The sequence below is a fragment of the Bufo bufo genome, chromosome 1 (genome assembly GCF_905171765.1).
Source record: "Bufo bufo chromosome 1, aBufBuf1.1, whole genome shotgun sequence".
Lineage (NCBI taxonomy): Eukaryota > Metazoa > Chordata > Amphibia > Anura > Bufonidae > Bufo > Bufo bufo.
This window is the reverse complement of record NC_053389.1, coordinates 668,495,913-668,521,504: the sequence shown is the minus strand read 5'-3', so window position 1 is coordinate 668,521,504 and position 25,592 is coordinate 668,495,913. Positions and strand designations below refer to the sequence as shown.

At 41.4% G+C, this 25,592-nt stretch overlaps 2 protein-coding genes across 3 annotated transcripts in view; one reads left to right on the top strand and one right to left on the bottom strand.

Moving 5' to 3' along the window:
• HDGFL3 (HDGF like 3) overlaps window positions 1-10,788 on the top strand; it is a 57,523-nt gene extending 46,735 nt beyond the window's left edge. Inside the window, exons 6-8 of the mRNA XM_040414061.1 lie at window positions 2,382-2,525; window positions 8,360-8,445; window positions 10,479-10,788. Coding sequence (XP_040269995.1) covers window positions 2,382-2,525; window positions 8,360-8,419 — 204 coding nt within the window. The 3' untranslated portion in view covers window positions 8,420-8,445; window positions 10,479-10,788. The remainder of the gene's footprint in view (window positions 1-2,381; window positions 2,526-8,359; window positions 8,446-10,478) is intronic.
• A 2,853-nt stretch (window positions 10,789-13,641) lies between these two features.
• Window positions 13,642-25,592, bottom strand: part of TM6SF1 (transmembrane 6 superfamily member 1) — a 106,826-nt gene continuing 94,875 nt past the window's right edge. The window contains exons 8-10 of one of the 2 annotated variants that reach the window (XM_040414059.1): window positions 25,447-25,539; window positions 24,016-24,135; window positions 13,642-16,685 (exon numbers count right to left, since the gene is read on the bottom strand). In XM_040414059.1, the coding sequence (XP_040269993.1) occupies window positions 16,494-16,685; window positions 24,016-24,135; window positions 25,447-25,539 (405 nt within the window). In that variant the 3' untranslated portion in view covers window positions 13,642-16,493. The remainder of the gene's footprint in view (window positions 16,686-24,015; window positions 24,136-25,446; window positions 25,540-25,592) is intronic. The other variant, XM_040414060.1, reaches the window with a different exon arrangement.

Sequence of the window (25,592 nt, the reverse complement as noted above, 5' to 3'; positions counted from 1 at the left end):
GTTCCTTGTAACCCTAAGAGGTCTGAGGGGGATCTCCATAGTTCTGGGTCCATAGTCTGTAGGAAGGAGGCAAGCCCTCAGGCTTCTCCAGCAGCCCCATTGACGGTGCAGTCCGTCACAACTAGGTAGCAAAAAAATATAATACATGAAGTGAGGGAAATGGGGAAAAATTATTAATCCAGGGATAAGGGGGGATACCCATAATCCCAGGAACCCCAGTACGATGCAAATGTACACATATGACCTATCATGGTCTGATACACAAAGCAGATTAACCAGTGTACAAATTGAGTGACCAAAATATTATTAGCAAGACACAAGAAACAAGGGAGACATTAAAGAAAACAGGCAAAAGATATTTGTTCATTGAGGCGCAGGGGGGACACCGTTTTAAGACGGTGTATCCACTGGGCCTCTTTGCAAAGAATCCTTTTATCCGAGTCACCACCCCTAGGGGATCGACGGATTACCTCAATTACTTGAAATTTAATTGTCATGTAGTCACCATTATGATATTCCAGAACATGGCATGCTATGGGTTTGTCACGATTGTGACTAATATCTCCAAAATGATCACCTACCCTACGTCTCAGTTCGCGCTTTGTTTTCCTGACGTAGTTAAGGGGACATTCACAAGTGCACATATAGACCACGCCCTGAGTCTTATAATTTGCTAAATCTCGAATTTTGTAGGTAATGCCCGTCGAAACACTAGTAAAGGTGGTAGACTTAAGGATCATGGGGCAGCAGATAAAGTAATTTCCTCATTTAAAGGTGCCATACGGTTTACAATCTAACCAGGTATCTGTTCCATGCGGTTTTGTATAATGACTGTGTACCAATCTGTCCTTAATTGACCTACCTCTTCTATAAGTGACTAGTGGTTGTGTGGGGATAAGATCACTTATATCAGGGTCGGACAACAAGATCCCCCAATATCTCCTCAAAATACCCAAGACCCAGAAATTTTGTTTGTCAAATGTACCAATTATCCTCATAGTCTTATCTTCCTTTTTAGGACAGGGGCTAGAGGCAAGGAGGGAATGTCTGTCTTTTTGTAAGGAGTGTACAAATGCATCTTTCAGGATCTCGGGAGGATAACCCCTTTGGGAGAAATGTTCCCGTAGATCACTCGCTTGTGTTCTAAATGATTCAAATGTAGAACAATTCCTTCTAATACGCAGGTACTGTCCTTTAGGGATGCTTTTTTTTAGGGGTTTGGTAGCTGTCCCACCTAAAAAGACTATTTGTCGATGTCTGCTTCCGATACGTCTCGGTACATAGTTCCCCATTTTTCTTGGTTTTATAGATAGATGTCAAGGAAGGCAAAACATTGATCATGGATCTCGTGTGTGAATCTAAGACCTATATCATTAGAATTAAAATGCTGCACAAAGGTCTTAAAAGATCAAAATATCGTCAATGTATCGCCCCCAGAAGATCACATAGGCCTCTTGCACACGAACGTATTTTCTTTCTGTGTTCGTTAAGTTTTTTTTTGCGGAGCGTATACGTAACCATTCATTTCAATTGGTCTGCAAAAAAAACGGAAGGTTCTCCGTGTGCATTCCATTTCCGTATTTCCGTTCCGCTAAAAAATAGAACATTTCCTATTGTTGTCCGCATTACGGACAAGGATAGTACTGTTCTATTAGGGGCCAGCTGCTCCGTTCCGCAAAATACGGAATGCACACGGATGTCATCTGTTTTTTTTTGAGGATCCGTTTTTTTGCAGACCGCAAAATACATACGGTCGTGTGCAAGAGGCCTTAGGCTCAGTACACAGCCACCAGTGGAAATATGAACAGAGCCTAAGGCCCCTTTCACAAGAACGATACGGATTGGCTCCGGATGCGTTCAGGGTGCGCTCAGTGAAACTCGCACCATTTTGCAAGCAAGTTCAGTCAGTTTTGTATGCAATTGCGTTCAGTTGTTAAATTTTTTCCACGCGGGTACAATGCATTTTGATGCGTTTTTCACACGCATGATAAAAAACTGAAGGTTTACAAACAACATCTCCTAGCAACCATCAGTGAAAAACGCATTGCATCCGGACTTGCTTACGGATGCAGTGCGTTTTTCACTGAAGCCCCATTCACCTCTATGGGGCCAGGGCTGAGTGAAAAATGCAGAATATATAACATGCAGAGTTTTTCACGCAACGCAGAACTGATGCGTGAAAAAAAAATGCTCATGTACACAGACCTATTCAAATTATTGGGTTAGGATTCAGTGCAGGTGCTATGCGTTCACATCAAGCATTGCAGCCGCATGGAAAACTCGCTCGTGTGAAAGGGGCCTAACACTGTATGGTATGTAAGGCATACTGAAACACTTATTTAACACTTTTTACATTTGTTCCACTTATATAACCATTTCAGAAACCATCCAAGCTTTCTCGGAAATCTTCAGGAGACGAAGGAGAAAAGGACAGCAAAGATGAAGAAAATAAGAGTGGTTCAGAGGCTGGTGATGCGGATAATGACACAAAAAATGCATCAGATGTGCAGAAAAGCAGTTCCGGGGTACGGTTACATATGTTTTATGGATGGTATAGCAGCAGGGTATGGCCGAATGCACACAGCCGTGGAACACGGATGTGAGTGGTCTGTGGTATCCCGACCTGGCATCCTGCTGAGAGCAGGAGTGCACGGCGTCATTGTTTGCTATCATGCTGTCGTGCGCTTCGTGTCGCCGCTGCAGTACAGCGTACTGGTATGATCCATACAAGTGTATTACTGTAGTGCAGCGGCGGCATGAAGCGCACGGCGTCATAGCAACCAATGACGCCGTGCGCTCCTGCTCTCAGCAGGATGCCAGGTCGGGATACCACAGACCACTCACATCCGTGTTCCACGGCCGTGTGCATTCAGCCTATGACAGATGTTACGGTGTAAGCACAGGAACTTGACTGGCTATATATTTGAGACTAAACATGGTCTTCTACTGTTAAAGAGGAACTTCCCTTTCACAAAGCTTTTGATATGCCACAGTGACATGTCAGAGGTTTTAATAAGTGAGGGTCTGGGTGCCGAGACCCCAAACAGTCACTGAAGCAGCTTTGGTTGTAGTTGGCTCTCCTCAGAGAGGCAGAGCTAGTTGAAGATGGTCACATGGACATCTATGTATCATATAGGAATAAAATGGTTATTTCTGTTTCAGTGGATTTACCAGGTTATTAATCTAAAAGGAAAGACACTTAAAGAGGTATTCTCATCTTGCTACTTCATCCTCAATTGCTGCCAGCTAGCTGTTCACTTCCTGGTTTTCTGCTGCTAAGGCTGGGCGGGCTTAGGCAGTTAGAGTGAAGGCCGGCCACGCCTCCTTATGACATCACACTGAGAGCTCAGTCCTTGCTTGCTAGTTCATGTGAAGAGTATGACTCATGAGTCTGGCAGCCTGCAGTGTCTATGAGGCCCCCCCTGCTGGGGAATCATCAGAGAGCCATGTGAAGTGAGCTCAGTGTACAGTAACATGTGGCTGTCATGCAGTTTTACACACAAAATCTCTGATCTTTTACAAACCCATTCTGTGCATCAAAAACTATAATTCCATATTATACATTAGCTCAAAAGCTTGACCAACCCCCACCCACCAGCACTGATGCAGATTTGTTTCCATTACAGCTGTACTCCAGTTGTGTATAAACCTTACACTATGTATCTTTATAGATGCATATACAGCTCAGCTACATGTGTCTTCTCCAGTCCCCTAACATCACTTTGGCTGAATGGCTTCCTATACAGCCCTGCTACATCTTTATTCTACTCCCCCGCTAGCACTGGGTCTGAAAAGTTACATATACTGCTCTGCTACATCTGTCTGTTTATCTCTTCAACCAGCACTGTGTCAGAACAGCACATATTCAGCTCTGCTACATCAGTTTCTCTCTTCCACCAGCATTGATGCTGACCCGCAACATATACAGCTCTGCTACATCAGTTTCTCTCTTCCACCAGCATTGATGCTGACCCGCAACATATGCAGCTCTGCTACATCAGTTTCTCTCTTCCACCAGCATTGATGCTGACCCGCAACATATACAGCTCTGCTACATCAGTTTCTCTCTTCCACCAGCATTGATGCTGACCCGCAACATATACAGCTCTGCTACATCATTTTCTCTCTTCCACCAGCATTGATGCTGACCCGCAACATATACAGCCTGCTACATCAGTTTCTCTCTTCCACCAGCATTGATGCTGACCCGACACATATACAGCTCTGCTACATCTGTCTATTCCCTTCCCCATTAGAACTATGGCTGAACAGCAGCATATTCAGCTCTGCTACATCCATCAGCCCCCAAGTGCCTCCATCAGCCCCATATGCCTAAAACAGCCCCCATCAGCCTCATACAGCCCCCCATCAGCCTCATACAGCCCCCATCAGCCTCAAATAGCCCCCATATGCCTCAAACAGCCCCAATCAGCCTCAAACAGCCCCAATCAGCCTCAAACAGCCCCATCAGCCTCAAACAAAACTATAATTCCATATTATACATTAGCTCAAAAGCTTAACCAACCCCCACCCACCAGCACTGATGCAGATTTGTTTCCATTACAGCTGTACTCCAGTTGTGTATAAACCTTACACTATGTATCTTTATAGATGCATATACAGCTCAGCTACATGTGTCTTCTCCAGTCCCCTAACATCACTTTGGCTGAATGGCTTCCTATACAGCCCTGCTACATCTTTATTCTACTCCCCCGCTAGCACTGGGTCTGAAAAGTTACATATACAGCTCTGCTACATCTGTCTGTTTATCTCTTCAACCAGCACTGTGTCAGAACAGCGCATATTCAGCTCTACTACATCTATTTTCCCATATGCCTCAAACAGCCCCCCATCAGCCTCCATATGCCTCAATATGCCTCAATCAGCCCCCATATGCCTCAGTTAGCCCCCCATATGCCTCAAATATGCTCCCATCAGCCTTAAATTGCCCCCCAAGTGCCTCCATCAGCCCCCAATCATTGGTGGTGCATGTAAAAAAAATACTCACCCCTTCTGAAGTCCCGGTCCTCCGCTGGCTCGAATACAACATGATGACCAAGATGGGAATACCCCTTTAATATAGAGAAAGTATGATCAGATGATATTGTCTGTCTGCCTGCCTTTCTTCCATCTAACGCAGCCTATTGGTTCTAAGAGAGAAGTCTAAATAGCTAAATGGATACCCAGAACAGAAAGCTGGATATAGCTAGTGCTCAATATAGTCTATCCACAAGGCTGTGGACTCGTTCCTCTTTAGTATGGTGCAAAGGCACCGGTCTGTCCGCAAAATCTATTTCCATGAACAAATCCAATTATTTATTAGGTCGGCATCCCTACTTAATGAATAGCTGATAATAAAAATAACTGCTGTTATCACTCTCATCATAACAAGTGCCAGAAGACACAAACCTGCCTGAAACAAAAACAACACTATGAATAATGCTTATCATAAGAGCATCAACTTTGGAACTTAAATACAAGGAACAAGTTTAGCAGTTCATGAGCCAAAGTGTAAAGCTTGCCATACACGTCACTTAGTTTTCAGACGAATGGCTATCCCTCCTGACCCCTCTACACATGCATACTTGGTTCTGCTGAGCATGCAGGTGTTCTCAGTGCAGAGCGAGAAATAAGCCAAAGCCAGACACCTCTGTCAGTGAATTATATGCATATCTAGGGAGAATAAAGGATTGGTCATGATAAAATTCAATACACCCCACCTTTCTTTTCACTGACATTTGCAGTCAGGGCACACTGTATCCAATATAAAAAAAGTCACTCACTTGCTCCCTGCTGCTCTGTTCCAACACCAAGACTATATTGAGCTCTAGCTATAGCTAGCTTTCTGTTCTGGGTATATATTTAGCTATTTAGACTTTCTCTCAGAACTGACTGGCTGCCCTAGATCCTAGATAGGAGAAAGGCAGACAGACTATATCATCTGATATTACTTCCGGTCCCCAGCTTGTAAATTCCAGACGGGTGTCACGTGTGGCACTGTAGACAATCACTGGCCTCAAATTTGACATATCACCAACTTGCACATCATTGCTGGGTTATGTGCCTCTTGGGCACATGTCACCGATGAGGCCATTTATCCTCTACACTGGCGCACGTGGCCCTGTCCAGACATACACACACTGGGGACCGGAAGGAGCCAGACCGGACCCTCAGCACTGGAATAGTGGCAAGGCGAAGGCGAGTACCTTTTGTATTTAGGCTATAGCACTGTTCAGCCGTCATAGCTGGACAACCCGTTTATGGGTTTATCACCTATTGTAAACACAAGTTGTTTTGGGCATTTGCAAACACGGGGAGAACATACAAACTCTATGCAGATATTGTCCACTGAGCCACCATCGAAGTCACAGATTTTAAATATCATTTTGTTACACATGGATTTTTAGGAAACATAGCATTCTTAATCCACGGGATACAGAAAGTAACAAAGCACAAGCACACGATGAACTGCAGTCATAGTAAAAATGATTGCTTGTACCTTCTGGACCAGGCTTATTGACATCATACCACTGACTAGTGAAGAATTGCCTGTCCCTCCATAGTCTGCATGCCATGTTCAACGACATTTACAATCCCAGGCAAGTGTAGGCCTTCCAGGGGGATCTTTGTGGGGAAAACCAGGGGGATCTCTGTTCCCATTTATATCTGTCTTAGAACATATTTACTATTTTTATCGTTGGGGGCGTAAAATAACCTTCACTTGAAAGATGAACACAGGAAAGATGTGTTTGGAATACAAAGAAGGAAACTCTTGGGGTGACTAGCTATATAACCTTCTTACATAGTAGAAAAACAAAGTGAATCTGAGCACAAAGAAGGAATTGTAGTTGAAGTAACAACGATGAAGCTAGGTCAGGGGTTCAGATTAAATAAAAATGCAAATGACACCATGGAAATAAATGACTTGATTTCAGTTTCCATTCAGAAAAAGTTCAATAAATGACAGCAGTCAGTTATCTGCCTGCTGCAAGAATCTATGTAATGCACACTTATTTTATGACACATGGCAGGCAGCAGAAGGCAGGGCGGTAGCAAGACTGGAAACGTGAAAAAGTTACTTTGCTCACAAAAAGGTCATCAAATCAATGTCAGTATACAGCTAACATATGGATGTCTATAATGTAACACAATAGTATTATAGACAGAAGAGGAAGTACATTCAGTGGCAGAAATGTAAACTAATGCTTTTCTAAGAAACTGTAGACAAAGCATATGGGCAGTGAATTACAAACCACAGTAACATTTGCCTAACAATCTGTGATAGTTTGATTGAGCACTGTACCGAGCCTTCCATACATTAGGGATTTCAGAGTTTTCATCTTTTAAAACAAGGTGATAAGTTACAGATTCAGTTTGGACAAAAGTTGCTGATGGATGACAGAAAATGGTTTTAAATCGACTTTTTTGGCAAACCAAAATCTGGAGTGTATGGCCAACTTTACTGTTTTGTGTACCCTCTATCATAAAATCATTTCTATGTCATCAACTAATGATCTTTTTTTTTGGAGGTTTTTTTTTCCCGCACAACAATGGTGTTTTGCCTCATGATATGTTACTGGGTAATCAGCCTGGAGAAGCACTTGTGACCTCAGTTCTGCCTTTTACAATGATCTCCTTTTAAATCTTCTCTATTATATGAAGCCATTTTCATACAACCGTTATTTACCAGTACGCATTTCATTTTATTGACATGAATTATCTCGGTCCTCATGCATTTATAATTTTGAAGTATTCAAGCTTCAGCTATATAGACAGAACTGATGGGTCATAACTACAATTGTATGCAGCTGTTGTAGAGAAAATACTTTTTTACTACTGTCCATGACTTAGGGCAAGCAATAGTATTATTTTGGTCTCACACGTCCTTCTGAAGGCCAAATTATGCTGTTATACAACCTCCAATGTAGTATATTTTAGTAACTAGAGTGACTAGATAAATTTCAGCAGATTCTGCCAATTTCTCTGGGAGCGGTCTATGGACTACCGGCCCTGTCTGCTATCCAAGCTTCCATATTTATTGGGGGCCATGTATAAGGCCAGTTAAACTTTTTAAATGTTAGAGTGGATCCCATAGTCAGATGTATAAAGCTGTTCTTTATAAACGTACCGTATGAGCTCTATTCCATCTTTCTACTGTTCCCATACAATCTACATTAAAACTCACAGAAGTATAAATCATAATGCATCCTTGTTGTGTGAAGTTGGCTGTCTAGGTTTTTACTCACTGTAAATGGAATGTATTTTTGGCCTCAACCTGTATCCAGCATGCAAAGTACACCAAAACGTTGTCCACTTGAACAAAAGGTTTGATACAAGGTGTTCTGTGATTTTCTTACAGAATGTATATGCAAGAGTTGGGGGCCGTAAGAAATGCACAGATGCTAAAGAGAAATTATAAATCTAGTGGCACACAGGCAAGATTTGGTGAGCATACAGTCAATTACCCGTGTGAACCGAGGCACTGCACACATTCGTCTACTAGAGTTGTAATACTGTACATCCTGTAGTAAATCTCTATAAAAACTGAGTATTTCAACTGTTCCTATATTATATGTGTATGTAAATTATACAATTTAACTTGAAAAGCCGTGTGCATAAAATGTCCTCATAGTCTGTGCATTAAGTAGTTGGATTTGGAAATTACCCTGTAAACAAGACAATTTAACCAATTATTATATATTAGTATTATATATTGGCTGTTCCTTATTAACTTGTACAGACTACAGCTTGTCATACATTCCTACCACCAAACAGTATTGGGTAGCTGGCATAGATATTGGAGTTGCTTGTTTGCCTTTAAAGGGAGTCTGTCACCTACATACCATGTTTTAAACTGATTATATAGCTCTGTGGGAGGCAGATCCATAACACTGATGGTACCCGGGTTTAGTTTTTCAGAGCCTCCAAAGTGCCAAAAATGAAGTTTTAAAGATATGCAAATTACCTATCGCTAGTGCCCAGGGGCGGAGAGTGTGCTGCAAGTGCCCAGGGGCGGATAGTGTGCTGCAAGTGCCCAGTGCTCCCCGCCTTACTTGCACCTGACTCCTCTGAGTGAGTCAATTAGAGCATCTTTATCTAGGTCTATCAAGAGAACAATAGATCTGTCATACTGATATCCTAGTTCTACACCTACTAGTATAATGAGGAGGATTACCCTTTGAATAACTTCTTCCCCTCACAGCAGCAGTAAAGTGATAATGGATTGCCTATCTATGAAGGAGTTTTTATCGCTCTAATTTTCAATGGTGAAGTAGTGTCGAAATTAAAAACAGCCAAAAATGCAAAAAATTTTCATGAATATTCAGTTCACAAAATATCCCTTTCTGATGTAAATGTACCTTTAAATTATAAAAATAGTAAATATCACTTTTTAATATTTTCTAAACAATAAGCTTCTAAATTGTTCAAATTTTTCATTCCTGCACAACACAGAAAGCTTACAAATGCTTCAACATATGTGAGAGGAAAGCTATATTTAGTTATGAGAATGGTTTCCTATGTTCCTACGCAGTTTAAAGGGATTCTGTCACCTCTTTTTACCCTATAGAGATGCGGACTAGCATGTCCACAATATACCTGTCCCATAGCTCTGTGTGGTTTTATTCAGTGTAAAAAATTATTTTATATATATGTAAATCAGCCTGGTAAGGAGCCCAAGGGGCTGGAACTAACCGTTCTGGAGCCCAGCCACTCCTGTGCGAGCTCACGCACCGCGAGATTACGGCGATCTGACTTCGTGAGCAAGGAGGAGATTTGTGGATACAGGAGATGCTGGGCTCCTTCACAGGGGGATGGCTGGGCTCCAGAACGGTTAGTACACCCCCTTGGGCTCCTTACCAGGCTGATTTACATATATATAAAATCATTTTTTACACTCAATAAAACCACACAGAGCTATGTGACAGGTATATTGCGGACATGCTAGCGGCGATCTAGCCGTGCATGTCTGCATCTCTATAGGGTAAAAAGAGGTGACAGAATCCCTTTAAGGTACCCAAATCTCTATATAGATATAGGCCCTGATTTATCATACCTTCACTCCAGAATTCTGGCATCAAAAAGTCGCAAAATAGGGCAAAAATTTTGCGACTTTTTACACCTGTACACCACTCACTCCAGTTTTGTAATATGGGTGGAAAAGTGGGCGTGGTGAGCTATGTTAATGAGTTTTACTCCAGATTTATCATTGAGACTTTAAAAAGTCGCAATCTCACTTCAGGAGCAGGGTGGAGTAGGAAAACTGGAGTACCGGTAGCTTCTCTAGACAGAAGTGTTAGGTTTAAGGACAAACCAAATTTATCAAACCACATGCAACATTTGATAAATGTGGCACAAAGTACTCCAACACAGACTGAAGCAAAACTGACTTCAAATATTCTCCTAATGATAAATTCCCCCCATAGAGTTTTCTGTTGTAAATGATGTGAAATTGACATGTTGCTTTATTTTTTTTTCAGACTTAACTAAGTGCAGCATACTGTGAGAAGAGGTCCATATTTCGCAGTTTAGTAGTCTTGGATTTGATATGGCTCAACACATTTAATTGTTGCCACAAAGAAATTTGTCAGTTTGTATACATAAGATCACGTTCCTGTTTGTTGTGTTTGCTGGCATCAGAAGTGTTTCTCCTCCAAGGGGCCTAATTTCCATTAGGGCTTGTTCACACGAACGTATGTGTTCCGTGCATTGGGCACCACAATTTGTGGTCCCCAATGCACGGAGAACGTTCGTGCAGGCTCCGGGATGGATCCAGACCCATCCAACTTGAATGGGTCCGCATCCTTCCGTTCCGCAAAAAGATAGAGCAAGTTCTATCTTTTTGCAGAATGAAAGTACGGAACGGAACCCCATGGAAGCACTCCATAGTGCTTCCATAGCGTTCCGTGCTTCTATTCCGCATCTCTGGATTTGCGGACCCATTGAAGTGAATGGGTCCGTATCCGTGATGCGGAATTCACATGGAACAGTGTCCGTGTATTGCGGATCCGCATATGCGGTCCGCAATACGGAAACGGAACACATACGATCGTGTAAACAAGCCCTTATTCAGTTGCATGATGTTGCCCTTTAATTAGCTAACATTATGTCTTCACAGATTTCAATATTATTCTTTCTAATTAAAAAAAAGTGAATTGACTTACATGTATTATAATACTGCAACAAAACTGTACAACACATTGATAAATATCCAGATCTCAACAAGATATTTGTAGCTATTGATTTTGTCATGCGATTTTCTGCTGACATTCTTTATAGGCAAGGCCTGCAAATACTGGTAACTTTGCCAGGGCATAATGGGTAGATCAGTGTATCTTTCTTGCTCACCACCATAAATGTCAGATACCAAGTTCTTAGTACAGATTATTGTTGACAGGAATATTTGCATTAACTGTAAAGAAAAAACCTTCATATTCGAGAAGGAAAGCGAAAGGGAATTTAATTAAACAGAATGTTTGCTGAATTCTTATATGCCGTCAATACTATTTAGCTAGCACGTGATTTACTTTTGTATGTATTTCCGTTTGTGAAATCCAGAAGCATTCTGAGGTTGCGGAGTAAGTAAATGTGAAACAGACGACTTTTGAATAGCCAGTCCTGTTAAGGGTCCATTCACACGTCCTTAGGTGTTTTGCAGTCCGCAAATTGCAGATCCGCAAAACACGGACACCGGCAATGTGCGTTCCACAATTTGCGGACCGCACATTGCCGGAACTATAATAGAAAATGCCTTTTCTTGTCCGCAATTGCGGTCAAGAATAGGACATGTTCTATTTTTTTCAGGAACGGAATTGCGGATCAGGAAATGCGGATGCGGACAGCACATAGCATCTGTTCCGGCCCCATTGAAAATGAATGGGTCTGCAAAATCCGGAATGGATACGGAAAAAAATTGCGGATGTGTGAATGGACCCTGTGACATAAAATATCATGCCACTGTATTAAGGTTCCCATAACATACAAGATGAACCTCGGCCGGAGAGACCGACCAGCCATTGGGGTGTTACTGCTTGCTTCCAACTGAAAATGTCAAGGGAAAGGAAGACTTTTCTGGCAGTGGCTTGTTCTCTTCTTCTCATTGAGAAAACATGCATATTTAGTTGAAGTGTTGGGAGAAATAGCTTGCGGCCGTACTCGCTTAGGACTAATTCAGATACTAATGGATCAGTGTGCTGTCTCCATTGTCTACCATTTGGACCAGCTATATAGTAATGGAAATGGAATGTGAGTGACAGCTCCTGCACTTGCAGATAATGCCATCTATGCAGTGACCTCCCAATTAGGTGGGGGTGGCTGACAACAAGCTTGTTGATAGTTTCCAATAAATCAGCAAAATAGTGAATGCAGCTCTAGACTATAATACAGACTGTAACTCCGTTCTATGTTTGGGCTTCCCTAATGTTTTTTTAAGCCTGATATCCCCTCTTCAGCTCCACAGCTAGATGCATTTCTCTCACAAGCAGGGGGTGTATCCCTTATATTGAAGATTCCAAGCACTGTATGCTGCGACATCCTTTCCCTTACTTCCCAGTATGTTTGTTTACAGCTTTGGAGCTCACAGAACAGATAAGGAGGGATAAATTACACTTACAGAGAGGTGTGATGTTCAGAAGTGGTAAAGAAGCAGTTCTTTTATCAGGCTCATGAACCCAGCTAGCTCTGACAACCCCACTTCCTGTGAGCAGTCTTCTGAGTTTCTGTTACTAGGGATGGATCTTGCCTGACAACAGGCAATTGCCTGCAATTTAGGTGGAAGTGAGACCCCTAGTTGCTATGACTTTACAGCTTTTTTTTTTTTTTTACAGATGAAACTCGAAAAATTTGAATATCGTGCAAAGTTCATTTATTTCAGTAATGCAACTTAAAAGGTGAAACTAATATATGAGATAGACTCATTACATGCAAAGCGAGATATTTCAAGCCTTTATTTGTTATAATTTGGATGATTATGGCTTACAGCTTATGAAACCCCAAAGTCACAATCTCAGGTACCCTTTGCTTAGGGGATATGGATTAATTAGCTGACTAGAGTGTGACACTTTGAGCCTAGAATAGTGAACCTTTTCACAATATTCAACTCCTTTTTAGTTGCATTACTGAAATAAATGAACTTTTGCACGATATTCAAATTTTTTGAGTTTCACCTGTAGGTGGATCCAGGCATGTTTTTATGTGAAGTGATTTAGAAATTTGCTAGCTACACCGTTCTCTATTAAATAAAATTGTGTGAAAGTATAGTGGCTCTTTAAAGGTTATAGCATAAGAAAAGCCTGTTGCCCTATCTATCCTAAGTATAAGTCATCAATATTACAGACCGGGTATACCTAGTTATTAAAACAAATACAGTATACAGTGCATTAAGTTGCAAACATCTGCATAAACTGGGCATCTCTTTTAGGCCTCTTGCACACGAACGTGTGCGCCCCGTGGCCGTGCTGCGGGCCGCAATGCACGAACACCCACCGTGGGGCAGCCGCAGCAGATCGCAGACCCATTCAATTTAATGGGTCCGCGATCTGGTCGTTCCGCAAAAAGATAGGAACTCCGTAGTGCTTCCGGAGGGTTCCGTTCTGTGCTTCCGTTCCGCACCATTCTGCATCTCCGGATTTGCGGACCCATCAAAGTTAATGGGTCCACATCCGTGATACGGAATGCACACGGAACGGCGCCCGTGTATTGCAGATCCGCAATACGGCCACAGAGCACACACGTTTGTGTGCAATAAGCCTTAATGTTAAAGCAGTTGTCTTGTATCAAGAGCAACTTATAAAATGACCTGTTAGGGCAGAACGCCATTCTATGTTTAGAGACAAAAACCACAGCCATCTCACCTCTACAGCAGCGTTTCTCAACTCCATTCCTCAAGTGCACTTATTTCATTACTGCCAGTGCATTATAATGTTCCCTCTGTGAGAAATCCTTAATACGTAAACTCTTGGGAATGCTTGAGAATCAGATTTGAGAAACACTGCTCTACAGCTGCAATGGACAGCTGCAGATATCAGAGGGTACCTTACAGTGGATTGTGTTCATTATGTCCCCCTGCGCAATAAAAGCTAATGAAAGGGTTACCTTTGACAGCTCCTTCCATCCTCAGCTTTGACACCAGGAGACCCACAGAGGTTAAGAGTAACAACCCTTCTAATATGGTAATGATAACTCGAGAGGTGCTTTATGCTGTGCCTGGTTTACTTGGTTAGAATATACTTCACATGATTCCTATTAGGATCACTGACAGCCACTCACTTTGCTTCATGTGATTTCATCAACTCGGCTGTTCTGTTCACGTGCCGCAATCCTCACAAAAGCAAAGGATTCCACAAGGAGTGTGGGAGAGGAGATTATAAGGCAGACCGGAAGGAGTAGCCTTTCTTGATGTATAGTTTGTGTCATTACATTATACACTTACCTGGCAATGTAGAAATTTCAGTAGAAGATGGAATTCTTATCTACCAAGCTAGCGGTTGTATTTACTAATGATTAGCCATTCCAGAATGTATTTTCTTGTGAACAATAATGTCGCTATTGTGATAATAGATTTTATTTATTTTATTGCAGTTTTTCGTGAAAAACATTTTCTTTACATTTGTTCTTCTCTTATGCATCTTTGGCCTTTCCAGTGTTGGTAGTTGAAACACATCTCGTAAATTGTTGTATTGCTGTTTTTACAAAATGAACACTCCTGATGTATGTTGGAAATTATGGTTCAAGATTGTGAAGAAGGAAACAGGTCACACAAGTTAATTTACAATGTATGTAACAGTTATTAAAAAACTTATGTAAACATTGGCGTTAGTTATAATTACAAATAATAATTGTGTTTGAAGCATATATTATATTGATGGAAGTGTTAATGACAGGAGAAGGTCCATTATGGTTCAGTAATAAAGATGTAAAAAAATATAAAAAGAGTTCCTGACTTGTCATAGGTCTCATGTATGATAATGGAATCAGTTACTTGTATCAGACTGAATAGACATGATCTGTCTCTGGCATTGCATTGTAATGCATATGAGTACATGTACTGTATAAGAGGGGATTCATATTTTTAATCCTATGCTTAGTATAGGCCCGCAGTGTTTAATCGGTGGGAGACCGAAACCCAGGACCCTTGGCAGTTAGCACAATGAAGGGGCTGCAGTGCTCCAATTTAAAAGGATAAGATTACAATAAAGTGGCATACAGCATGCACATACAGAGGGGTCTTATAGTATAAAGCATACAGGAGCATACCAGCCAACCAAAATGATGGCAGTCAAAGTTGGAGAGGGGTCTCTGAATATCAGATATGCTTCCTTATTGTCTGCCTCTTATCGACGGTCCAAGAGTTGTTGGCTAGCTGGATGGGGGTTCATTCTTCTTGTCAAGAGAATGTACAGTAGACTATATATTTATTATGACATTAAGGATCAAAGCGATCTTAAGGATAGGAAGAATGGTAGAATTAAAGAGGTTTCCACGGGTAAAATATGTATGATCTATCTTTAGGATAGGACATCAATATCAGATTGGCAGGTATCAGACTCCCCAAACCTCTGACAATCAGCTGTTTGAAGATGGCGAGGCGCTCCAGTGAGCACTACAGCATCTTCCTAGGCCAGTGATGTCACTGTACATCGGTCACATGGCCTATGTGCAGCTCAGCCCCATTCAAGTGAATAGGTCTGGGCTGCGGTACCAAGCACAGTCACTGTCTAACGTACAGCACTGTGCTTAGTATGCTGTGAGAAGGTCATAGCTGATGAGGGTGCCACATGTCAGATCGCCACAGATCTGATGATAGGTCATCAGTATTGTACTCCTGGAAAACCACTTTAATTGATTTCTTTCACACAGCCTGTCCCCTTCATTGTTTCCTCTGTACAGGCGACTGTTCCTGGGAGTCCAGATGGGTTGCATTGAATTGTGAATGACTGAGCTGCACTACCAGGCACAGCCACATGTATGGACTAGTTACTGTGCATGAATAAGTAAGGAGCACCGTGGATCTTTAAAGGGATATTACCTGTAGACATGCCACAAATGTGTTTGGCTTAGACCAGGGATGACCAACCTGCCGTCCTCCAGCTGTTGCAAAACTACAACTCCCAACATGCCCTGACAGCCTACAGCGGGGCATGGTGGGAGATATAGTTTTAGAACAGCTGAAGGACCGCATGTTAAGCATCCCTGGCCTATACCATCATTATTCAAGTCCTAGAGAATGCCTTTATGTTGAAGAGAATTTTCATGCTGTTTCAGCACGTTTGCATAAAGCTTTTTCAGGAGTCGCTCACTATGTACACAAAAGCATCAGAAATGTACAACCAATTCATCATAAAACGTGAGACATTTACATACACGTGATCCCACTGTCTAGTCATCTTGCTATAAGGCAAGGTTTAAATAGTGTCAACCAGACCAAATCACATTATATTGGGTAGTGTCTTAAAAAATCTGCAAGAACCTTGTGCAACAAAAAAACATAGTACACTTCAGTTAGATTTGGCCACTGGTCTTATCCTTACAAAAAATTCTGGCTGGTTTATACAGCGATGAGCTAATATCTGTGGAAAAATCCCAAAAAGTAAGTTTGCAATTAACACCAAAAGTCTTGCATCATCAGGAACTCGATAGATGTAAGGAGTCCTTGCATGAAGGGACGCACCAATGTGTGAAAACTGTGCCTGTAGGATAAAGAGTGTGGAGTTAACTGTCACAAGTCAATACACAGAGGCAGGTTATACAACATGTCAACATCCTCACTGGAACTATAGAATGGACCTGGTGTCAGACAAATTCCATTGCCCTGTGGGTTGTCTTCCTGTTAAAGGGAACCTGTCAGTAGGATTTACAGTAGGCCCCAAACCACCACCATTAACCTGTTATCCATGACGGTGATAGGTGATGTTTCTACTTACAGGTTCTGGATCATGAATCAAAATAACTTTGAACACTGCATCTTAAACCCATATAGAGTCACATGGGTGGAGCCGCTCTTTGGAGAAGTCACACTGGCTGGTCCTCCTGCCTTGAGCAAATGCGGGGTGTATGGGCCATGTTTTCTAATCTTGGACAACCCCTTTTTTGATAAGGCCTACATTAGGAAGGATAGTAACACTATAGACACAGATAAAGCTCTGTATGAATCTTGCCTGTCACTCTCTGGGGACTGTAAAGGTGGATTTACACAGCCAGATATTTGGGAAGATTATCAGGAATGGACATTCCTGCAAACACTCATTCCCAACAATCCCGTCTAAATGTGCTGCCGATCATACGATGAACAAGCAAAAACGCTCGTTCTTCAAGTGATCCTGTCATTCGTGCAGGCACATCAATCATTATTTCTGGGCAGCAGATTGTGCTTTCTAAACAGTCATCTGCTGCCCTGAAACAATGCAGCTGTATGAGGACAAGGGATTGCAATAGTAACCCCTCGTCCTCATACCGTGAAGGAGATCGCTGCATGTAAATGCAGTAGTCTCTTCCACTGAACGAGCAGCCGACTGTCAGGAAGGAACTCTTCCTTCCCGACAATCGGCTTTAGCTCGGCCTTTGTAAACCTGCCTTTATAGTCCATGATTTGTCTCTGTCAAATGACTCTTATTACAGCTGCCATAAAGCAGGAAGAAATCTCCTACGCAGGAAGAAACCTGTGTGTTCAAAATGAGCGTATCCAAAGATTTTTATTTTTATTTTAAATGAACAGCTATACCATCTAATGTAACAAACATGGTAATTTTTTAATACATACATCTAATGACACTAAAATTAAATAATGAGACGTTCTCTTTAACCCGTTACGGATGTAGCCTACTTTGGTATTTAGAGGGAATCTGTCACCACCTACCTGGTGATGAATCCTTATTACATGGCAGATGTGTGCTGTCCGAACATTGCCTGCCTGGCCGTGTCAAAGTGGTAGGGGCGCAGACAGCAGTGAAGATGAGCAGAGCCTGAGTCTCATTGCACCCAGGGACAAATTAGTGTAAAATAAAAAGCCTGTTTTCTTCACTGTGGAGCCACTGATGAATGTTCTGACAGCACACATCTGCCAGGTAATAAGGATTCATCACCAGGAAAGTGATGACAGGTTCCCTTTAGGCTACATGCACACGACCGTTGTGTGTTTTGCGGTCCGCAAATCGCGGATGGCGTCCGTGTGCGTTCCGCAATTTGCGGAACGGCATGGACAGCCTTTAATAAAACTGCCTATTCTTGTTTGCAAAGCGCGGACAAGAATAGGACATTTTTTTTTTATATATATATTTTTTTTGCGGAACGGAGCAACGGATGCGGACAGCACATTTTGCGGCCCCATTGAAGTGAATGGGTCCGCATTCGAGCCGCCAAAACTGCGGCTCGGATGTGGACCAAAGCAACGACCGTGTGCATGAGGCCTTAGGCCCCTTTCACACGGGCGAGTATTCTACGGGGATGCGATGCGTGAGTTGAACGCATTGCACCCGCACTGAATCATGACCCATTCATTTCTATGGGGCTGTGCACACGAGCAGTGATTTTCACGCATCACTTGTGCGTTGCGTGAAAATCGCAACATGTTCTATATTCTGCGTTTTTCATGCAACGCAGGCCCCATAGAAGTGAATGGGTTGTGTGAAAATCGCAAGCAAGTGCGGATGCGGTGCGATTTTCACGCACGGTTGCTCGGTGACGATTATTATTTCCCCTTATAACATGGTTATAAGGGAAAATAATAGCATTCTGAATACAGAATGCATAGTAAAATAGGGCTGGAGGGGTTAAAAAAAATAATTTAACTCACCTTAATCCACTTGTTCGTGCAGCCGGCATCTCTTCTGTCTTTAACTGTGAGCAATAGGACCTTTGATGACGTCACTACGCTCATCACATGATCCATCACCATGGTGATGGATCATGTGATGGACCATGTGATGAGCGCAGTGACATCATCAAAGGTCCTATTGCTCACAGTTAAAGACAGAAGAGAAGGCGGGCTGCGCGATCAAGTGGATTAAGGTGAGTTTAATTTTTATTTAATTTTTTTTTAACCCCTCCAGCCCTATTTTACTTATAAATGTATTCAGAATGCTATTATTTTCCCTTATAACCATGTTATAAGGGAAAAAAATACAATCTACAGAACACCGATCCCAAGCCCGAACTTCTGTGAAGAAGTTTGGGTTTGGGTACCAAACATGCGCGATTTTTCTCACGCGAGTGCAAAACGCATTACAATGTTTTGCACTCGCGCGGAAAAATTGTGCATGTTCCCGCAACGCACCCGCACCTTTTCCCACAACGCCAGTGTGAAACCAGCCTTAAGGACACAGCAATCCTTTTAGTTCTTTTATCTCTGCATTTTGAAAGCCATAACTTTTTTCATAGTCGTATGTGGGGTTGTTCTTTACAGGACGAGTTTGATTTTTAATGATATCATTTTAGAATACATTTAATAAAAAACTATTAAAAATGTTTGGGGGATGATGGTGTGAAAAAACCCAGCCATCCCTCTATTGTTTTTTTGGGTTCTGTTTTCATGGCATTAACTGTGTGGTATAAGTAACATAATGACTATGGGGGGTCAAAACGCTGGTCTTAATAACCCCTATATCTGGCAGTGGATCCACCGAACTTATGAAGAGGCGCCTCTACGTAACTCGGCATATCCAGCACCAGTCTAAATGTAAGCCAGCTTCCTTGCCTGCCGGCACATCCCCGTCTGCACTTTGCTCAATTTTTAGACCTGGCATGAGCAGGGAAAAGTCGCAGATTGCGGCGTAAATAACCTTTACGCCGCAGTCTGCTCCATTATGACATGCACGATAAAGTTAATATGTAATTTACAGTGTATAGCAGTGAACGGTGTAAAAACCCTAAAATCAATGAATATTGTTTTTCCCCATTCATACCAAAAATAAAACAAGACTACTGAGAAGTATGTTTAGGGTGGGGATTTTCCAAATGTAAAGTTTATCCTTAATGTACTTTGCATTTAAAGGCTATTAAGGAATACCTTTGGGGGGATTTTTGTTGTGATTGCAGTTTGCTCATTTTGGGCTAAAATATTTTTTTCATTTTATCTTTGTAAAAAATGTTCTGCCGTTTTTGGCATAAAGAGGAAGTTGTAGTCTAGCTGTGAGCATCTTACTTTCACTTTCATTTTAAACACTCATTTGATGGCTATATATTGTCCATATCTCTGAACTCTTTAACTGCTCATAAACATTTTCATAGTCTTAACAGTTTGGTAAGAATTGAGCTATAATGAGTGCTTATGAGCTGTCAGGAATCAGAGATAAGGCTTCACATGAGTCATCAGTTGAGTTCCCTCATGAGACACAGTTTAAACACAGAGTCTGCTACTAGAGAATCTCAACACTGTACAGAGAAAGAGGCTTAATTTTTTATTTTTTTATAAAGACGATTTGAAAAAAATGATTTTAACTTAAAAAAAACACCCACTGGTACGTGCAGCGGGAGTCATGGCCAGCAGATCTCTGCTGTTTCATACAGCAAAGACCTGCGGCTAATTACCGTGACCGGCAGTAATGCTGATTGCGGTAATTAAATGCTTTAGATGCTGTGATCAAGTAAGATCACGGCACCTACATGCACAAAAACCTGGAAGCTCGCGCTTCCTACCCATGCCCCGTGTGTCCAATCCGGGCATAGGTAGTTGCGCTGAATACTGGTAGCTTTACTGAGTAAGCTAACAGTATTCAAACTGCAATTCTTATTTTGCCCACCAGATAGCAGGCCAAGATAAGAAATGAGCAAAAGTGAGCAGAGTAAGCTAATAATAAATTCCTGATAAACCAAAATAAAATAAAAAATTCAGAAGCTTATATATGAGGCACATAATGATCACAATTTTTTTTTTTTTTTATATATAAAAATTTAAATCACCTCTATTGATTTAAACTTTTATATATTTTTTATATATTTTTAAACTTTTTTTTTCCGTATAATTAAAAAATAAATACCTAAATAACAATAAATATAAACATCATGGGTATCACCGCAACCGAAAATGCCCACACTATTAAAATAGAAAAAAAATTCCAATACGGCGAATGGCGTAACGGAAAAAAGGGTCAAAATGTCCGATTTGCCATTTTTTCATTACTTCTCTTACACAAAAATAATTAATAAAATGTGATAAAAAAGTCACGCATACTCCAAAATTGTATCAATTAAAAGTACAGATTGTTCTGCAAAAAATGAGCCTCTAAACAGCTCAGTAGACATAAGTATAAAAAAGTTATGGGGGTCAGAATACGGTGATATAAAAAAAAAATCTCAAAGTTTAAATGTATTTTTACACTATGTAGACATAAAGAACCTATACATATGTGGTATCGTTGTAATTGTACTGACCCAGAGAATGAAGGGCATGGGTCAGTTTTGCCGTAAACAAAACGCTGTGGGAACAAAACCTGTAAAACAGTGGAGGGATTGCGTTTTGTTCCAATTCTACCCCATTTGGAATTTTTTTACCGCTTCCCACAACATTTTATGCCATAATTAATGGTGGCAAAAAATAAGCCCTCATACAGCTATGTGACCGGAAAAATAAAAAAGTTATGGTTCACGAAAAATAGGGAAACAAATGAAATCTCAGGTATCCAAAGGGTTAAAATTGCCCCCAAAGGTGTCCATAGCCTTTAAATGTGAAATGGCATAATTGCCCTCACTCTTAGGCCTCATGCACACGACAGTATTTTTTCACGGTCTGCAAAACGGGGTTCCGTGTCCGTTTTTTTTTCCATGTGTCTTCCTTGATTTTTGGAGGATCACCAGACAAGAAAAGTGAAAAAAAAAATCTAAGTCAAGTTTGCCTTGAAAATGATAGGAAAAAAACAGACGCGGATGACAATCTTGTGTGCCTCCGTGTTTTTTCACGGACCCATTGACTTGAATGGGTCCGTGAACTGTTGTCCGTGAAAAAAATAGGACAGGTCATATTTTTTTGACGGACTGGAAACACGGATCATGGACGCGGATGACAAAGGGTGCATTTTCCAAGTTTTCAACGGACCCATTAAAAGTCAATAGGTCCGCAGAAAATCATGGAAAATGGAACAACGGACACGGAACCCAACAACGGTCGTGTGCATGAGGCCTTACTAGTACGACATGTAAATAAACCAGTAAAGTACTAAGCATAAATGTAATGCGCCAAATCCATCAACATATTGCACTCACTGACAACAAAAAATAACCCAAGAAGGAGTTCTCAATACTCTATACTTCAGTCCTCTCTCCCATACCCCTCATCTCAGCAGACTTTTGCGTCATATTCAAACCCAAAAATTGACAGCATCCTATAACATTTTGACCAACAATCGCCTCAACCACTTTACACAACTACTGTGTTCTTCCCACATAACTTATTTAATCACAGAGGAGAAGCATGCCACCTAAATCTCGAGATCACACCTCACCACCTGTGCCCTTGATCCAATCTCATCCTCATCAAACTGGGGAACTATGTGGGCCCATATACACTCACCTAAAGAATTATTAGGAACACCATACTAATACGGTGTTGGACCCCCTTTTGCCTTCAGAACTGCCTTAATTCTACGTGGCATTGATTCAACAAGGTGCTGATAGCATTCTTTAGAAATGTTGGCCCATATTGATAGGGTAGCATCTTGCAGTTGATGGAGATTTGAGGGATGCACATCCAGGGCACGAAGCTCCCGTTCCACCACATCCCAAAGATGCTCTATTGGGTTGAGATCTGGTGACTGTGGGGGCCATTTTAGTACAGTGAACTCATTGTCATGTTCAAGAAACCAATTTGAAATGATTCGAGCTTTGTGAAATGGTGCATTATCCTGCTGGAAGTAGCCATCAGAGGATGGATACATGTTCTCATTCTGTTCACGCCAAATTCGGACTCTACCATTTGAATGTCTCAACAGAAATCGAGACTCATCAGACCAGGCAACATTTTTCCAGTCTTCAACAGTCCAATTTTGGTGAGCTCGTGCAAACTGTAGCCTCTTTTTCCTATTTTTAGTGGAGATGAGTGGTACCCGGTGGGGTCTTCTGCTGTTGTAGCCCATCCGCCTCAAGGTTGTGCATGTTGTGGCTTCACAAATGCTTTGCTGCATACCTCGGTTGTAACGAGTGGTTATTTCAGTCAACGTTGCTCTTCTATCAGCTTGAATCAGTCGGCCCATTCTCCTCTGACCTCTAGCATCCACAAGGCATTTTTGCCCACAGGACTGCCGCATACTGGATGTTTTTCCCTTTTCACACCATTCTTTGTAAACCCTAGAAATGGTTGTGCGTGAAAATCCCAGTAACTGAGCAGATTGTGAAATACTCAGACCGGCCCGTCTGGCACCAACAACCATGCCACGCTGAAAATTGCTTAAATCACCTTTCTTTGACATTCAGTTTGGAGTTCAGGAGATTGTCTTGACCAGGACCACACCCCTAAATGCATTGAAGCAACTGCCATGTGATTGGTTGACTAGATAATTGCATTAATGAGAAATAGAACAGGTGTTCCTAATAATTCTTTAGGTGAGTGTATATACTGGGGGCACTATGGATGGGGCATTATTTATACTAGGGGAACTAAGGAGGGCACTGTGGGTTGGGCATAATATATACTGAGGGCATTGCAGGGTTTGGAGTAAAAAACAAACAAAAAAACTATGAAATTCATTCCATTTCTAACAGCCCTTAAAAATGGATGAACAGACTTTAAAAACGGATAGATGGCTAGGAAATGGATAGACACAAGGATGCAAAATGACCATGAAAAACCTGAAAGTTTATCCATTTTTTAACGCTGTGTGACCCCATTAATGTCTATGGATACCCTGCTACACTACCTGTTGTGCTCAAGATTGCCATGTATCCCTAGCCTTACGATGGAAGCTTTCTTTATTATCACTGGAGCTTACCTTATGGACCGGTCCAGTCTAATTCTCTCCCACAGTTGAATCAGCAGTAAAAGGTTTTCTGCAATGGGTATTATTCATTTATTAAATGTTATGTTCACAGTACCTGAGCCAATCCACCGGCATAAATAATGGTAAGATCTGGCATCCACGTGCACCCAGGAACCAGGAGTCCATACAAAGTGAATAGATTATAGGGTACAGAATAGAACATATACACCAACATCTGCAAAATAAGCAAAAAAACATATGGGGTCATTTATCAAACTGGTGTAAAGTAGAACTGGCTTAGTTGCCCATAGCAACCAATCAGATTCCACCTATCATTTTTGACAGATCCTTTGGAAAATGAAAGGTGGAATCTGATTGGTTGTTATAGGCAACTAAGCCAGTTCTACTTTACACCAGTTTGATAAATGACCCCAATATTCTGTAAAATCCTGATAATTCACACATGACTACAGGTAAGTTTAAATATCCCAATTAGCTGAGATATGTGGAGCTGTTTGGTGGAGTTTTAGCAACACCAAGCAAAGTTGCCCCTATACTAACTTTTGAGATGGAAGAAACATTATTATCTCAAAAGCAATCTTTTTTTACTAACCCTATAGATGGCGTAAACTTAGACAGGCTGTCTAGACCTGCAACAGATTTATCAGATGGCCCAGGCTCGATCATAAATGTGTACGGCTAGGCACTTTTTACGCCAAGTATTGGGTGGCTTACTTTGAGGCCTAGTTCACACGAACGTATGGCTTTTATAGTTTTTTGCGGTCCGTTTTTCACGGATCCTTTGTTCCGTTTTTGAGTTCCGTTGTGTTTCCGTTTCTGTTCCGTTTTTCCGTATGGCATATACAGTATACAGTAATTACATAGAAAAAATTGGGCTGGGCATAACATTTTCAATAGATGGTTCAGCAAAAATGGAACAGATACGGAAGACATACGGATGCATTTCCGTATGTGTTCCGTTTTTTTTTGCGGACCCATTGACTTTAATGGAGCCACGGAACGTGATTTGCGGCCAAATATAGGACATGTTCTATCTTTCAACGGAACGGAAATACGGAAACGGAATGCATACGGAACACATTCTGTTTTTTTTTGCGGAACCATTCAAATGAATGGTTACGTATACGGAACACAAAAAAACGTCCCGTACACCCGCAAAAAAAACGTTCGTGTGAACTAGGCCTGAGACATAAATTTGCATCAGATTTTATGGTGCAATTTGGGAACTAAATGTTGCATATCATGCCACACCCTACCTCTAAAGATACATCCTTTTTTTTGGTAAGTCCCCTGTCAGGCTAGGTAAAGATACTTTCTCTAAACCTAGGTGAGCCTGACATTATATTGGCCACTATATCGTTGCTTCTTGAACCCTTGTGTGACAGAAGTGAGAAGGAGTCACTTTTATATTTTAGTCGTATAATAGGCTTAAAAAAATGTTGTTTTTTTCATTGACAGAGAGAAAACATTTTATAGAGGTTTACTGTATGTACAGTATGTAGTGCTATTGTCTTTACAAAATTACCTGGAGTTTTGGGTAGGCAACGGGGTCTTTGATATATGGCTCTTGAAGTTGTATATATAACCGACAGAGATCAGATGGACAATCTAAAGCAGTCTGTGGACCACAGTAAAATGCATATTTAACATATCCAATTTTGTTTTATAGTA